The sequence below is a fragment of the Cuculus canorus genome, chromosome 1 (genome assembly GCF_017976375.1).
Source record: "Cuculus canorus isolate bCucCan1 chromosome 1, bCucCan1.pri, whole genome shotgun sequence".
NCBI lineage: Eukaryota > Metazoa > Chordata > Aves > Cuculiformes > Cuculidae > Cuculus > Cuculus canorus.
Window position 1 is genome coordinate 7,830,427 of NC_071401.1, and position 17,477 is coordinate 7,847,903.

The 17,477-nt window shown below is 39.4% G+C and overlaps 1 protein-coding gene across 9 annotated transcripts in view; it reads right to left on the reverse strand.

Moving 5' to 3' along the window:
• Nucleotides 1-17,477, reverse strand: part of ZDHHC20 (zinc finger DHHC-type palmitoyltransferase 20) — a 54,877-nt gene that overhangs the window by 6,333 nt on the left and 31,067 nt on the right. For 3 of the 9 annotated variants that reach the window (XM_054059891.1, XM_054059959.1, XM_054059916.1), the window contains 10 exons: nt 17,229-17,349; nt 15,810-15,879; nt 14,591-14,623; nt 13,675-13,795; nt 8,573-8,608; nt 6,544-6,676; nt 4,323-4,449; nt 3,078-3,167; nt 1,851-1,969; nt 1,384-1,461 (listed from right to left, as the gene is read on the reverse strand). In XM_054059891.1, the coding sequence (XP_053915866.1) occupies nt 1,424-1,461; nt 1,851-1,969; nt 3,078-3,167; nt 4,323-4,449; nt 6,544-6,676; nt 8,573-8,608; nt 13,675-13,795; nt 14,591-14,623; nt 15,810-15,879; nt 17,229-17,349 (888 nt within the window). In that variant the 3' untranslated portion in view covers nt 1,384-1,423. The remainder of the gene's footprint in view (nt 1-1,383; nt 1,462-1,850; nt 1,970-3,077; nt 3,168-4,322; nt 4,450-6,543; nt 6,677-8,572; nt 8,609-13,674; nt 13,796-14,590; nt 14,624-15,809; nt 15,880-17,228; nt 17,350-17,477) is intronic. The other 6 variants (XM_054059936.1, XM_054059927.1, XM_054059898.1 and 3 more) reach the window with 5 other exon arrangements.

Genomic DNA, 17,477 nt, shown 5'->3' on the forward strand with positions numbered 1-17,477 from the left:
GCAGCTCTTGTCTCGTTATACATGATTGATGGAATCATTTCTCCATGCGCCCAGCGCTGTAATAAATGATGCTTGCTTTCTAAAACTTCAAAATGAGTCTTAGGGAGTTTACTTGCTGACTTTTTCTGTATCATTAGCAATCTGTTTAGATCCCATGTATATTTACATAGCTAGAGGCTGAAAGAAGTCCCTTGCTTGAGACATGCGTTTGCATGTTTATATAAAGTGTTAAGAAAAGCTGCAAAAGGAAAACTCATCCTTGGTGGGTTCTGATAGTCGAGTAGGTTTTTCAGAAGTACCACTAACTAATCTCATTTTGGTTTTGTACAAGCTTAAAATGAGCAGTCTGACCAACAGTCAAGCATCACACCACCCCTGCAAAGACCTTTTGGGTAGATTTTTCTTGACATTTGCCCCTCCCACAAAACAAAGATTCTAGGGCAGAAGGCTTATTTTAAACAAAAAACAAACCAACATTAAAACCAACCAAACAAAAAAGTGGTCCTAAAATTACAGAGCTCACAAAACTCAAATATTTTGTTTTCTTTCCAAAGAATTCCTTCCAAGTTCTGTTGTGTCGCTTCTCTTTTTCTTTTTTTTTTTTTTTTTTTTTTTTTTAAAGGAAGAGGAGAGGAGGGAGGAAAGCAAAGGGGGTGAATGACTTGGCCCTTGGCATCTGTGGTTGCAGGTTGTCCAAACTACATTTGTTTTTCTTTCAAAAAGAGAAGTTTAACAGGAGCTTATAAGATCACCACAGCATGAAGTAAACACAAAAGAAGTCAAAATTAGTCTCCAGAAATATGCCAAGGGAAGTTTCCATATATGAGGCAGCAGTTGTATTTCCTACATGCAAAGTATGTGCAGAACTCTTTTACGTAAGATCACTGTCAATTCAAGTGTGATGAAATGTTCCATATGCAGACACCTATATTTACCTATTGACCTTCCTTCCTTGTGTGCACACAGCTTCTTACAGCATAGAGCAGCCCACCAACATTCAGCTAAGAAAGAGAAACTTACGGAGCTGTTCCTTAAGAATAGCGCTTCCTCGAGACAGTATTTTGTCTTAAAATTGCCTGTTTAGCAGATTAGTTTCTTTTTCCTGGTCAGGTAACAAATCTAGCACTACCCTCTTCAATCTAAATTATAGGATTAGTCTGATTCATCTCAGATCTAGCCAGCCCATGCTTCCTGCACTACAGCATTACTCCCATTCTTGTCTTCTGGACAACTGTTCCAAGTTTTATTTAAGACTTTTCTATTACTCATCCAACATCAGAGGACTCCTCTGCATTCCACAACCAGCAACTTTTGGCTTCAAGATGTCTTATTTTAGTTTACTCATACATATACAGAAACAGCAATCAATCATGTTAGTCTTACCTGTTTCTCATTGAGATGGATGGTTAGTAATAAGCTGAGATCAGCTTTCCAACGAAACTATAATATGCTTTTTTGCACCTAAAATGTGAGAGAATCTCAATTATGTGTTTTCACAGGTGCGCACAACAAACAGAAAAGACTTCAAACCAGAAAGCACATCTATCATGTTGTGCCTATTTTAGAAGAATGTTTTCCACTGCCTAATCAAACACAGAAAGATCCAAAAATCTCAGAACAGGAAGTGAGAAAGTGAGAATTATCTATCCATTACCTTAGTATAATAATTCAGTTTGGAGCAGAACATGAGAAAAAAGTTAGCCTTAACTTATATAAACATGCTGACTTGATTCTATGGAACTCATTTTCATCTATTTGACCGCAACAAATTCCTAAGGCCTAAAAAATAAATATGGAAAACCCCACCACCAACAAAACCAAAGAATCACCAGAAGTGTTACGGTGCAGGCTACCTGATTTAACATTTTCCTCTTCAGGGCCACCTTCCACCCACTGACTGTCACTGGCTAGCAATCGATTTTGTGATTCACTCAGTGGTCGAGTAGGAAAGGACTGATTTGCTCCAGAGCTGAAAAGTAGGCAAAGTCAACAGGAATTCTGTAACAGCAGTAGCTGCTTATTTCACATTTCTAGAGTAGTGAAGTCACTTAAGAGCAAAGCAAACAAAACCAACCCCTTACAGTGCTAACTAAAAATGCCCCCATGCCTCCAACTCGAATTCTCCTAATAGCTTGTTCCAGTCATCGGTTAAAACCCTTATTTGACACAGGCCATTAGCAGTTCTAATAGAAAAAGAAAACACAGACTGATAAATAAGAAATAGCAAACAGCAGCAATGCTACTGCCAAGCAGTTAAAAGGAACACCTAACCCATACTTTCTGGAAGAACAACTTAATGCCATCTTATCCACTTCTGCTGACCATCTTCCTAATGCAACAGGACACTGCTGTTTGCACAAGGGTCCCGCTCCTGTGTAAATTCCAAAGGTTATACTGCACTGGAAGAAATTTCTCAGTCTTGCCTTTGAACTCCTCACAAATGCCTCATAAACTCAAGTGACCACTGTTTACAGCAACCTTCTTCTACAAACTCCTCAAACTATAGAAAAGACTTCTAAAATGGCAAGTGTAAACACTCTTCCAAGTTTCCTGCACTCCTGTGTCTCTGAATCTAAATACACTGAAGATGCAAAACACACAAGTTTTGAGTAACGAGCTGAAAACCCTCCAGGGCTAAAAATTAGCAACAGTCAGTGATCTACCTCTCTTGTAAACTGTGTCTCAGCAGACCTTGTTTAAGTATGCTGGAGAAGGTGAAATACAAATAATATCCACACCTTGCCTTTCCCTTAGTCAAAAAAAGTATCTTAGATATTTTTCTTTCCATGGACCTTTATTCAGTCTTCCCTAGGATTTCTCTGATTGTTGTTAAGCTCTCTTACTTTCTGCATTACTGTTTCCTTAGAGCCATACCCTCTGTTACAGGCCAAAGCCAAAACCTAGCCTTTTTGCATCAGGCAGCATTATTTCTTAGTCTTTAGCCTTCTCTGAGGATTTACAAACTCACTCTGAACAAGACAAGAAATATAAAAAGTTAAAAAATAATTTTGAAACAGCTTTTTGTCCAGATAAGGGATGGAACAGAACAAAACCAGCATCTTAAATGCTATAGTTACCTTTTGGCAGGTTCATTTTGGCTTGAGACAGTAAGTTGCTCTGGATCCATAATCACCAAACGAGTTGGAAAATTGCACCCATCACCCAAACTAAACCAGAAACAAAGACACAAATCACTGTTTGTAGTCGACTTAAATGAACAAAACAAGTATCCATGCCAAAGGCAAACGCTACAGGCTTGAGTCAATTACTGAGTGCAGCACTGAACTCCAGACTTGAGCAAGACAGTTCTACCACTAAGCTGGATGATGAATTAATTAAATCTTAGAGCTCAAATGGTTCGCACTCAGTATGGATTGCTGAGCACAGCACTGGTCCAGGTATTTCAGAAACATCTCTGTTTCAATAGACTGTAGCCCCAGTCTTCCCACACCACTGCGCACACCTACTCAGACTATCTGGTATTTACAATCCCAGAAGCCATAGCATAAACAATATTCTGATGGCCATGCTTTCTCCTCCACCCATCCTTCTAAGGTTAGTTAAGCCTTCTTTTAAAGCAAGTTTAATCACGATAAAATGTAGCAAAACAGACCAAACACTCTACAGTATAGCTTATCTTTAATCATATGAAAAGTCATCGTAGTTGAGGAAACAGCTGAGGCAACTTAAGATCTTATTATTACCTCTGCTGTTTGCTATCAGACCTCAGCTTCACAATGCGTTCACCAACATTTTAAACTGATCCACAACACCCAAAAAGCAGTTTTGAAACATGGCTCCTCCTTTGTTGTGCTGACTTTTGGGAACAGTGGTAGTGGGCAGCAGGTCAGTCTTGCTTCATTAAGCTTCTCTGACTCTTACCTGCAACTCCCTAGCAGTGGCTCAGCCTAAGTTTTATATCACATCAGAATTATTTCTTGCACTGCTGCTTATTCACATGCACTTTCGCAGGAGGCTTTCAATACCAAAACTATCATCTACTGCAAAAGGAAAGCTGTTAATTTTTTTTCAGATCAGACACTAATACTACTACCAAAAGTAGTACAAGTTTTGGAATGCACTTCTCAAAGTTTTCCAAACTTCTGTATTTAGAAGGCCGGTCTCAATGAGGCCCTTATCTTTGAATGAAAACCCTGCATTTGCTCAGTTTACTCCTGCACATTTTCCCCACACCAATATTCATTGTGCAGGATTTACAAGTTGGCTTTTCAGTTGTGCTTTATTTTTTAGGAGAAGGGGAAGCAAGGTGAAAGTAATGGAATCAACTTATTCCCCAATTCATTCCCATTCAGACTGAATACCTGGTAAAGATAGGGATTAGCCAATACTTCTTTTCATCTCCAAAAACCTGCCTCAGATTTTTGCTGCATCCAAGAGAAAAGCCATTTTTATCAGGGCCATTTCGAAATGTGGGTGCACGGAATGTTTCTGTAAAAGAAAAACACACAATATGTCTAAAGCGATAAGGAGCCAGGAGAGATGAATAAACAGATTCAAACTTCTCTATTGTGAAAACAGTGTTGGGCAAGCTAAGGCGACCTTGACATGTATTATGGAGGTAAAAAAAAAAGTAATCTCAAGTAATCAGCACAGAAAAAATTCACAGGGCTAATGACAAAAATAGAAATGAAAGGCAAGAAGGTCACGTAAGCAGAACATTCATCCTTCTCGGTATGAGACAGAGCTAAGCACCATCAGCATGCCAAAAGATACCACATCCCTTATTCATGGATGGCTAGCTCACTCTTTGGCTTGCAAAGCCTCCTTTGAGCAGAAGACTTTCTCATCTATAAACAATTAACCATAAGCTCTACTGACCTAAACCCATACAGTGTAATTTTTTTTCCACTCCTGCCAGGGTCTGAAGTTGAACTAAGTGCATCCCATGGTATCAGAGAAAGATGAATTCTACTGAATTAGAAACACAGACACACCATGAACTATGGCAAATCACCATGATTTTTCTAAGTCAGTCTGGTTACAACCTGGGCCAAGAACCAAAAGGACTCATTGCTCTCCCCATACCAACAGCTTCTCTTTTTACAATCACGATCCAGAAAATAAATAAAGTACTGACAGTGTTGCCAATTATGACCATTGAATTTTGTTCAAGGAACATGCTGAAATTTTCTTCAAAGCTAAAACAAGAGCCTGAATATTGCTTAGCTGTAGATATGTCAAAAGAAAAAGAACTCAAACAACCCTCCCACTGAGCTATCAAAAAAATTCATTTTCCTCCATCAAAAAATTGTAGCAATCTGAAAATAATTTTACTTCAATCAACCCACTTCTTTTTCAGGGTAAAAATTTACCTGCCGTTGAAAGGCTTAAGGTCTAAACTCATTCAGTCATGGAAATACCTACCAGTCCCTGTCCCTACCCACCTCACAAAAAACACTTAAAAATGTTTTAGCAAGAACTTCACATGTTTTAATGCACATAATTGCCTATGCCAGTCAATGCCATTTAAAACATTTAGGCATAGAAATTACAGGAATCTCTTATTATTTAGGAAATCACAGAATCATAGAATGGTTTGGGTTGGACGGGACCTTAAATATCATCCAAGTTCCAACACCCCCTGCCATGGGCAGGGACACCTCCCACTAGATCAGGCTGCCCAAGGCCCCATCCAACCTGGCCTTGAACACTTCCTGCGATGAGGCAGCCACGACTTCCCTGGGCAACCTGTTCCAGGGTCTCACCACCCTTAGTGTGAAGAATTTCTTCCTAATGTCCAATCTAAATCTTCCTCCTTCCAATTTAAAGCCATTCCCCCTTGTCTTATCACTCCGTGCCCCTGTAAAAAGTCCCTCCCCAGCTTTTCTGTAGCCCCCTTCAGGTACTGGAAGGCTGCTGTAAGGTCATCCTGGAGCCTCCTCTTCTCCAGGCTGAACAACCCTAACCCTCTCAGCCCGTCTTCATAGCAGAGGTGTTCCAGCCCTCTGATCATCCTTGTGGCCTCCTCTGGACTCATTCCAACACTTGCATATCCTTCTTATGTTGGGGTTTCCAGAACTGGAAACGTGCATCCGTGTTTCTGCTTTCACTGCACTGCTTTTACAAACCACTTCCTAACAGTGAAGTCCATTCTATGTCACAGGATTTTAAGAATATTGGGTTTGATCTGGTTCAAAATGTAGCATGTTCACATACAATAAAGCCTTCACCTTAGCTGGGGCCACACAACTACTTGAAGTATTATACCAACAGGGTAACTGACAAGTAGCACTTGCGTTATATGCTTACAACTATGTAAAAACACAACAAAAATGCACAGCAGCTCAGGGATTTCAAAAATACAAACAAAACAAATTAACATTCATCGTGAATCATCCTTGGCTCCAGCAGATGACCCGTACACATGCTTCATTTTCCCATATGTTTCATGTTGAAGTATTTTTCATCAAACATGCTTCTTATTGCACAATACTTAAAAATGCCATTTATATGTGATGGTATATCCTTGTCCTCAAATTCTTTTTCTGGGCAAGGAATGGTTCCATATTCTAATTAACTGACCTATGGTTGACCTGTTTTTGCCAACTAGCCAACAGTGGTAGCTGAAGAGTGACAGAATGCTGATGAAGAACATGGCTGCCACAAAGAAAAGGAACAGCACGTGGAATTTTGCATGGGTATCTGGCAATTCATTCTGGGGAGAAAGAGAGAAAGAGATTAATACATTAACATTTTTTAGCAACTAATGCAGTATTATCGCTAAACATTTTCTACCACACCCATTCTGCTATAGGTCTTTCACCTTACTTTTCACAAAGCAAAAAAAAGCACAAGCTCCTTCCATGTCATCTTTAACTGCTGTGTAACAGCATTTAAAGCTGGTGGGTACCCCTTCCGCCTGAGTTCAGTAGCATGGATGCATATGTTCATCCGTTTGTGTAGTTAGTTTTTTAAATGCACAGTACGGGACAGGGGAAAAAAAGATCCCATAGTAAAAAATGTGAACTGTGCATCCACACCCAAAAAGACACAGGGAAAACGTCCAAAATTACTTTCTTTGAAGGGAAGAAATTACAACAAAAACTTTCAACCCTCTCCTGTAAAGATAGTAACACCAAATCTACTTCTGAACTAATGTAAGGAATGTAAAAGGGAAATGGCTCTCATACTGTATTTCCAAGAGTGAACAAATGCCAGAAAAGACCTAGTACAGACCTTCAGTTTCTCTAAGGTTTAGGTAATAATCAGGATATACCTAGCATAACAAATTTGCCACGTCTGACCGGGAAGCTGTGATTCACCAGATCTACATGAAAAACAATTTCAGTACAACTGCCATATTAAAAAAAAATAACCTCCCACCCATATGGCATAGTCAATTCCACCCTCAACCCCAACCATTTTTAGGCTTGCACTTCCAAGAGGCCAACGGAATTTGTAACAATACTGTTCCAGTTCCATATCAAGGGACGTTAAAGATCATACAGTTCCAACCCCCCCTGCCATAGACACCTCCCGCTAGATCAGGCTGCCCAAGGCCCCATCCAACCTGGCCTTGAACACCTCCAGGGATGGGGCAGCCACAGCTTCCCTGGGCAACCTGTGCCACTGCCTCACCACCCTCAGCATGAAGAATTTCTTCCTAATGTCCAATCTAAATCTTCCTCCTTCCAATTTAAAGCCATTCCCCCTTGTCTTATCACTCCGTGCCCCTGTAAAAAGTCCCTCCCCAGCTTTTCTGTAGCCCCCTTCAGGTACTGGAAGACTGCTCTAAGGTCTCTTCCAATGCAAACTGTTCTATGATTCTATGAAAATCACACTACTGATGTAGCTGACCTTTAACAGCACTATGAAAGCAGAGAGGCTATTTTTATTCAGCTGTTTAGTTAGCATTATTGCCATTACTTTTTCCATTAGATCATTCACTATATCCACTTAGCTAAGGCTGATTTTTTTTAGACTAAAAGATATTTCAGTTAAGATCCGCACATGTAGGTATATCTATAGCCCTGTGCACTGCCTATATACACAGGCAACAGATTTCTCCTTCCTTCTGTAAACAGAATCATAGAATGGGTTGGAAGGGACCTGAAAGATCACCGAGTTCCAACCCCCCTGCCATGGGCAGGGACACCTCCCACCAGATCAGGTTACTCAAGGCCCCATCCAACCTGGCCCTGAACACCTCCAGGGAGGGGGCATCCACAGCTTCCCTGGGCAACCTGTGCCAGTGCCTCACCACCCTCATTGTGAAGAATTTCTTCCCAATGTCCAATCTAAATCTTCCCCCTTCCAATTTTAAGCCATTGCCCCTAGTCCTATCACTGCATGCCCTTGTAAAAAGTCCATCCATAGCTTTCCTGTAGCCCTTCAGCTATTTGAAGGCTGCTGTAAGGTCATCCTGGAGCCTTCTCCAGGCTGAACAACCCCAACTCTCTCAGCCTGTCCCCAGAGCAGAGGCGCTCCAGCCCTCTGATCGTCTTTGTGGCCCTCCTCTGAACCCCACCCCAAAAAGCTACCAGGAATAACTGGATCTGAAAAATTATCGTAGGAACAGTATTTAAATAATTACAGCAATATTGAATTTTACCTTTGGACAACTCTCTGCAGCTTTCCTGCGGCAAAGCTTTGCGCAAACAAAGACAATTTATTAAACACTGTGTTATGTATTATATATTATGTTAAGACGAAGTGTTTGAAAACAGCACAGGCTTTGTTAAGAAAGAAATGGCTGGTGTGCACACGAGCTCTCAGATGCGCTGAGTTCCAATGCCCATTGGCAGCCTTAGCCCCCATTCTCCAAAAGAATGCAGGACAGCGTACATAAGAGCACACTACTAACTTCCAAGACATAACATTTCCTACCAAAGCATAGAGTATTGCTATTCAGATCGTTGCAGCATCACTTTCAAGCAGTTCCTCAGCTTGAACAGCATGACTGCACCAGGTAGTACACTTTTTGCTAGTTGTTTCCATCACAAGTAAGGTTTATGCGACTATTCTGCATAACGAAATCGTTCACAGTGGTCTGAAAAGCTCAGAATGCACTACAGGTGCAAAAAGCAACGCTTTACAGAGTGCAGAATCTTTCTGACTTCAGAACACATTGATTGCCATTGAAAGTAGTTTCAGTCAAAACCATAAAAAAAATGAATTGCCATTCTTTGCACAATTTTGTTTGAAAAAAGAACCCATCTCACATCAGTACAGTTTTTCTTCTTCACAAAATACAATATTGAGATTTGTTAGTAGGATGTATCTTTAGCATAAAATCTGAAATCAAATCAGTACTTAAGAAAATAAAGCAAGAAATGGGAAAGCTTAGTTTAAATCAGCTTTTAAATTCCAAACTTTGTACCTAAAGAGTGGTATTAGCTGCCATGGTAAGATGCCAGCACTTAATGAATGTGTTGTAGGCAAGATGTACGGCTTTTAAGTTACATTAATCTGTGCAGAAAGCCTAGGGAGAGCTCAAGCTTTTACCTTGGAGCCAGGCATAAATGTACAGCATCTAAAAAAATGCTAGCTACCATCAGACTGTACAAACGTAAGCAAATTATAGCGGAGTCCAGCTCTCTGAACTGCTGTCTAAGTTCAGTTTCCTTATTTACTGCCTTTTTTTTTTTAGATGCAGCTTTGTTTTGACAGTTTGCGCACCGTCCCTCTCCCCTTTGCTGCAGAATCGTGTTGGTTTGTATTACCTTGATTTCAAGGCTAGCAAAATACATTCTCCAAATGCTGCTTATTCCCAAGCTTCACATTAAAGCTACGATGACTCCTCTCTCTGACCTCAGAGAACACTGCAGTGTACCCTAGTTTCCTAATTAATTTTTTTAAAGTTTTATTTCTATGATTCTTTTGGAATCACATATTCAAACAATAGTTCACTATAAAGAAGACTCAGGCCAGTGGTTTAAATTCAAAGCGCAGTAGCAGCTTAGTCTCTGTGTTTTCTCTGGGATGGAAAATACAAGTTTATTTCAGTTGCATCCTTCTCAAACAGTAGCTCTATAACCTGGAGGAGGGTTACTGGAATTATGCATGATTATGGAATTTGCACAATTCCCAGGGAATATCCACCTCTTCTGACTACCGAGTTTCAGCCACTGGCTTTAAGTTCTTGAATGACAGCTGCGGAACTGAAGCATCTTTTAAAAAAGGCCAATTCCTTCCTGGTGAGAAGCACGCAGGCTTTGAGTATGTGTAACAAGCTTATTCACAGTTGTGTTCTTGCAGCAGTCCACATGTCACAGCTTATGAAAAAGAGTGAAACTTCAGACATTAATTAAAATCATCATGCTCAGTAGAAGCACAAAAGCAGAGACTTGCAGGTGAGAGAGCTGCAGATCTTAAAGGGAAGCAATGCGCACAATAAAATTTGGGCTACTTTGCACACGTAATAGGGTGAAGCCAGTCACTACTCTACAGAGTTCTCTACAAACTCCTTCACAAGCATAGAGTGATTTGAGCACATGTCAAGCCACAAACCCCCAAACAAAACTCATAACAAAAAACGTGCTGTTAGAGCTTGACTTGTTAGAAGCTATCTTTTAGAAGCTAGGTCTAGCTTAAATCTAGATAAAATTCAGAATATTTGGTATATGTCCTTATGTAATAAGTTCTAACTAAGGATCTGGAATCACTTTTTTTTTTTTGTTAATACAACCAAAATTTTTCAGAAGCATCTGCTGTCTCCTCTGAACACACACTTCATCCTTGAATTAGCTAAACACGATTGCCAGAATAATTTGGAGGACAATGAAAGACACTGAACAGCTGGAAAATATACGAGTTTCAAGAGGGAGCAAGTGGAGCTAGAATGAGAGTACCACCACGTACTACGTAAACAAGGCATCAAGGACTGGGCGTTCAGCCAGTGCTGGTGTTTGTGTCAAATACATTTGGTTAAGCTGAGGTTTTATCTGCTCATCTTTAATAACTTTCCAGGTAGAAATAAAAATTTCATGAGTATAGGAAAAGTAGTTATGAATATTAGAAGAAAAAAAGGAGTAATTCACATTCCTTTGATCCACAAAATAAGATTTTAACATCTGCATCAGTGTGTCAGCCTGCGGTAAACATTTACAACCAGAGTTGTTGTTCCACCCCTGTATGAACAGAATCAAGATCTTTCTTCAGTACTTCTGCATAGAGCATGAAAGATGCTATGTAAAAGTCTTGCAAGTGGGAAACACAAAGACTTTCTTCAACAAAAGGGTTTGGTACATGTACATGTCTCACAATGTTTGCAAGTATTTGTGAACGTGTGTCGTGTCTCTATGCAAGTATTGTCGACAGTGCCACTGCAAAACATGGACTGCTAAAATTTGGGTAGTTCACACATACAATTTCACAACCTCATTACTACAAGTTCTGAAGTGACCAAGGCTACACCCTCCAAGCAGCAGTTCATCTTCCATCCCAACACTGGAAACATACACCAGTTTGTTGCACACTTTCCTAAAATCATCTATGAAGAAGCAAAAAAGAAGGTATACTTGTGAAGGTATACAATAACATTTGTGGTAGTCAGGCTTCAGGGGGAAAAAAACAACATCTAGAAAGCCTCAACAGTAATCAGTCGGATGCTGTAGCAGACAAAGCTGAGCATTTGCAATATACTGAAGCAATATACTATGACAGCACAAGTCAGCAGTACTCTGCTTTGATCTGGATACAGAAGTATCCACAGATGTAGAGGACTCTACGCTGCAGTCAACAGCACTTGCCTAAAAGCTTACATGCTACAGACATACTAAATTTTGCAAGCCTACACCATTATGGTGCTGCCACCTTCTTCTGGAAATCTACTTTAATCAGGCTATTATAAGATCAGAGGAATATTAGGCTTGTGGAATGAGTGATTTAGTATGAGTAAAGTGAGTCACAGACCTACTCTAATGGTAATATCACAGCATCTCCAGATTCTGTCTTGGAAGTAACCGGAAACGAACAAAACAAGCACAAGCACACAACTAGATTGTCCATTGTAACATTTCAGAAGTAGCCCATTCTTACAGGAAGCATTTTTAACAGCTAAATAATAATAAGAAAAAAATCCCTCTTAAATTAATTTCCTCTGCTCAAGGGTCCACTTCAGTATCATGTCCAATGGGCTTTGGAAGAGCCTTGCTGCAAAGGCTGGTATTAAACGTTTACTGCGGTCAGATGTCTTGCGGACTTTTGTTGCACTAACACTCATGAAGTGAGGTGACATAGCAAATTCATTATTTTTGCTCAAGCACTGACTGGTAAATATGTAAGAGCGCATCTCCAGTTCCATTAGAAATTGCGTACAAAGCACTGGAAAGCAGCCAGGCAGATGTCTGGGAGTGGCACATTCACAAGTTAAAAAAAATAACTATTTACAGTCAAGCAAAACTGAACAGCAGAATCAGATCATTTCATCTGAAATATCTGTCAAGCCACAGCTATGATTGATACATATATTTATGGCTTTCATCTCACACAATACTGACGGCTCAATTCCTACACAGCTCCTTGCCGTTCAGTGACAGGCCACTCTACAGAACTGCCATACTAAGAGAAACAGTACTTGGGCAGATAAGACCCATAAGTGTAGACGAACACAAATAAACATACTTTTTTGCAGCATTCATCTTAGCTGGCTATTACCAACTGTCTCAAGATAAAGCTGTTCTGAGTACATGATCAAGCTTCTCTTATCTCAACATTTTTGCTCCAATGAAGATTTTTTTTGTGCAGCTACAGGTAATGACTGCTTTTACCAGTTACTCTGACAGCAACTAGCATCAAAGAAACACGTGCTGTTATTTACTTATAAAAAAGTGATGGAGAGCCTTCCACTTACAGTGATCCTTTCCATGCTAGTTAATGGAACTCAATTAAAGGAATTCTGATGATAGCCCTTCTGCCTAGAGACAGGAAGGCACAGTAAAGGGGTTTGGAGATGAAAGGAAACACCACCAGATAACACTCTGTGCAGCCTGGAATGTGACAGAAACAAAACTGAGAGGAGGAATATAACACTGACATACAAGGATGGCTGCCCTCCGCATAAATGTTATTGAATTTCCTAAGATTTAAAATGTATTGATGATTTGACAACTAATAATAGTTATATATGTCATTAATGCTGCATATAACTTAGCGTTCTACCCATATCAGATGAATAAAAGCCACTGGTATGAAGTTCAGACACGCCTGTCTAGGGACTCCAAAACAGAGCTTGGTCAGTTCCTGAGAAATTAATTTGCCTTATCTCTAGCAGAGTATGCATAAACAAGTCTATGAAGATAAAACCCTGTTATTTATATTTCACATTTGTCAGTGTTTTTATATATATATATACACACACAAATATACATATATATATGTAATTGTTTGATACAGCCAGTTCTTTATATATCTTAATAGCTGTATCCAATAGTCTCAAAAGAACTGAACTGTGCCTCTCGATTTTGATGGAGCAGAAAAATGCACAGTGCCCTCACCAGAACTTCTTCCCCCATCTGCTTACCCTGGGCAGCCTAGTACATTTTGTTTGTTAATATTTGGAAAGTTCTCCTGCGTCAGTCACTTTGATTGATGCTGTTAATGGTAATGAACTATGAAACAGAGTAAATGGTGAGTGACAACATGCTGATGCAGCCTCCAAAACCACATGCAGGATTAAACAAATGAACAAAACCAAAAAACTCTAGAACTTACTGTCCAAAACTTTATGAAGTACTGCAAAACTGTAGCAGCAACGAACAGACAGTACAGTAAGGAATACATTAAGAACAGGAGGAAGAATTTGTAGTTTGAAAATCCCACACAATTATTCACCCTAGAAGGAGGGGAAAGAAAAAGAGGTTACTATGATATACAAAATCCAAAATAAAATAAAAACCAATACATTCAGCTTTTGCAGAGCACAATTATGTCAGTGGTGTGTCCAGAACAGCCTGGCACTAGTGTTTCAGAAGCATTTCAAGCCACCATTTTGCCTCAGGCCAAATGATCTGGGCACCTCACATAAATTTTGCTCCCCAGTAAGTTCCACCGGACAGGACTTGAGCTGGCAAAGCGTATGATACATACAGTCTGTATAGGAAGCATTGTACACACTACAGACTAACTGCAGTCATCGCAGAAGATAATATGAGCCCCTCCAACAATTTTAGTGGATGCTACTTTGGTTACAAAACCACCTTCAGGTCAACAACTGAGAGTAGTGTTTTCATAGTGACAGCAGATAATATTTTCACTGACTAGCAGTAAATACAAACTGCAGAAGATTAACTGTCTGAGTGGGTCTTATGTATCATCTAGAACTGAGAAATGATTGTCACAGTGTAGTGGGTATCTCCTCTCCTGATATGAACACCAAACTGAACAAAGAGAAATGCCATTTCTCATAGGTTTCATTAAAGCCAGGGTTTCTCTGTGTAAGGAGAAACTGCATGATTCAGGCTACTGGGCCTACAACTCTATATTGCAACACATTAGGAACAAGATTTCTTTTCACATATTAAAGCCACAAGGAATTATGTGAAAATTAAGTTGAATTTTTGAAGCAGCATTTAATTAATCATATAAATCACCACTATAATACTGACTTATTTTGTTTCTATATACTTACCATGGACAATGGTGGTCCATTTTTAATACACATCTGAAAGAAATAATTTCTAGTAAGTTAAAGCAAAAAAATACATTTTCTTTCTAAGACACATACTTTTCAGCTTCTACTGTTTTGGGAGTTGGTTGGTTTTGGTTTAGTTTTTTCTTTTTTTAAAGTATTTTGTCCCACTGTATCTTTTTCAATTCCTTCTAAATCATTTCAGTTCTCTGTGTTCTAGCAGCTATCCATTCACCCTCAAGCACCAAGTGAAATTCAGGAGAGTTATTAAGCAAGTTTCTTAAATGAACACACAGAGCATTACTGAGCAACACCATGTAAGAGTTCATTAAGCCACACTAGTTTTTATGTGCACATTGAGAGAAAACAAATCCAAAGGACCCTTCAGAGTTGTGTGGATAAAATATATTAGCCTGGAATTCACTTAGCAACTAACTCCGCCTTTGGGCCATTTCTGTTACCTTTTCTGTTTGCTTATTTGTTCTTTAAAGCTAATTGACGAAAAGAGCAGCACAGTGGCTAACGTGAATAATCCACATACCATTTTAATCCAGTTTTAGCATCAGGACAGACACAAGACATTTCAGACATACAGACATTCACTCTATTTGCTAATAAATTTGATTTTAGTCAAAAGATGTGCATGAGGTTCTTCGGTTAACTAGACTTCCACAAACCCAGCCTGCTGAGGTCTCGCTCAGGCTCAGTCTTCAGTGCCCTTACAGACTTCTCTGATGATCCAGAATGAGGCAAGGGAATAGCAGTCATATCTTTGAAAAGGTTAAAATATGCAATTCCCCCGTCAATCTCTGCGAGAAAGATTTTTAGCATGATTAGTAGCACGCATCTGTTTCAAGGCTGCAGAAGCAAGATATAATCAAAGAGTTCTATAATAAGCAGTTGCTGGTGCTGGGATCTTAGACCTGCCTTTCCTTATTTTCAATTGCTGATTTTTTATTTTTCTATACAAATAAGCACTATTTTGCAAAGCTACGAGCAGGTTTCCTAAAAGGTTTGGCCACTTTGGACAATAAGCCTGCAATGATAATATTGCACCAACAGGAAGAACTTTGCTTTCTCAATTCAGGTACTGAGGGTCTAAGGGAGGAACAAACAGTAATTCATGCTGTTGTGTAAGGGCTGACACACTGAAGACAAGAACACACAAAAACAATGATTGCAGGAGAGAAAATCCATCATTTCAGATTCAGTAACTTACATGTCACATGCAGAACAGTGGTGGCAACGGTCAGGTTTGATTAGCTGGCATCGATCACAGTATCTGATTGCTGCATTCAAGTCAAGTCATTAGAATTCATTTAATTTTACAAAGGTTTCCCCTTTTAACATGAACTGAATCTTAAAGAGCGTCCTGCCCTCCCCTGCCACATATACTCTCACAGATCTTCATGTGCCTACTCTCATTAGATACGTACTTCTGAGTTCTTTAAGAAATGTCACATATGCAAGAATTTAAAATATTTTCATCTGTTACTACTGTAACATTCTTATTCACTCTTTTGCTCCCCAGTGTTCCCAACTTCCATTATCTGGCACTGATCCCCTATCACTTATCCTCTTTCACCTCTGGACAGGGTACTCTGTCATCTTATCGTGAAACTGCATTCTTTCAGCAAGCCAACTTTCTGCATTAGCTTTCTCCATCCTCTTCAGCAAACAGCGATCTAGCCGACTGTTCAGTAAATTAGCTCTTCCTCATCTTTCCTGCATATTTTTAAACAAGCCTTCAGGCTCTTCTCAATGGAAATAAGACATCAGCACAGACAGTTTGAAAGGAGGAGGAAAGCCAACACCAACAGCTAAGCAGAACTGTTAAAAGCTGTCAAGAGCTTCCCAAGACCACTCCAGGAACTTTAGACTGGGATTCCCTTAAAGGGAGGCTTCTACGTAAAAAGGCCAGGCGTACTTAAGACTTTATTTGAAAAGTTACGGCAAACAGTAATTCTAAGTAGCCTACATTTTTTGAAACTCTATAGGATTGCTAGTTTTAGTAAAGAAAAACAGATACATATATGTACAAAAGCTAGATTTTTAACGAACATGCATATGTATAAGACAGCAGTTTCACAGATCACTCATATAAAAGTTGGAATAAAAATGCGTATATGTATTAAAGGCAAATACCAAAATAGCCCATAACTTTGTACTGAATTACAGATGGGAATGAAACATTCATTCGTTCTTAAGTCCTCACTGTAAGTATGATGTTTCTCCTCCTACTGAACTGATAGAGCTCAGGAGAAGTTTAAAGGGGGACATAAATGATTACAAAATTGAGCAAAGAGTTACATTTTCTCTATTTCTAGCTGTATTAGCTATATTTCTTTTCTGCGTTCAGTTTTTAAAGCCACAATTGGAGATAAATGATGTCATCTATGTGCTTGCTAGAAGAGGATTTTTTGGTTTTTAATTCCAAATACTGGCTACGTGTTGAGATCCCCAAACAAAGGACTCCAGTTTCTCTTGGGGTAAAAAAACAACCCAGCGCAAACAAATAACAAGGCAAGGTCACAGCCTTTGCAATATGTGCTTCACAGATTGTTCATTCAGTGACATCAAATGAATTTCACTGAATTAAACTAGCAGCTTCAGGAGCATGGAATTATCTTTATCTCACTTCTTGATGCTGTTGTCGTATAGATAGGCAAGTCTTTAGCAGCTCTTCTCAAAATCTCCTGCTGGGATTCTGGTCTCTCTTCTTTTTCATATTGTTCTTTATCAGCTTTTGACAAGCAGAACTAAGAGGGAAGGAGAAAATGGAATGAAGAGATTAATTATTAACTTTGTGTTCTAGTCGAGCTTCAAGGAAAAAGCCCTACGTATCTCAATCCTACATCTTTGGAAAGCTCCCAACCACTGACCCAAC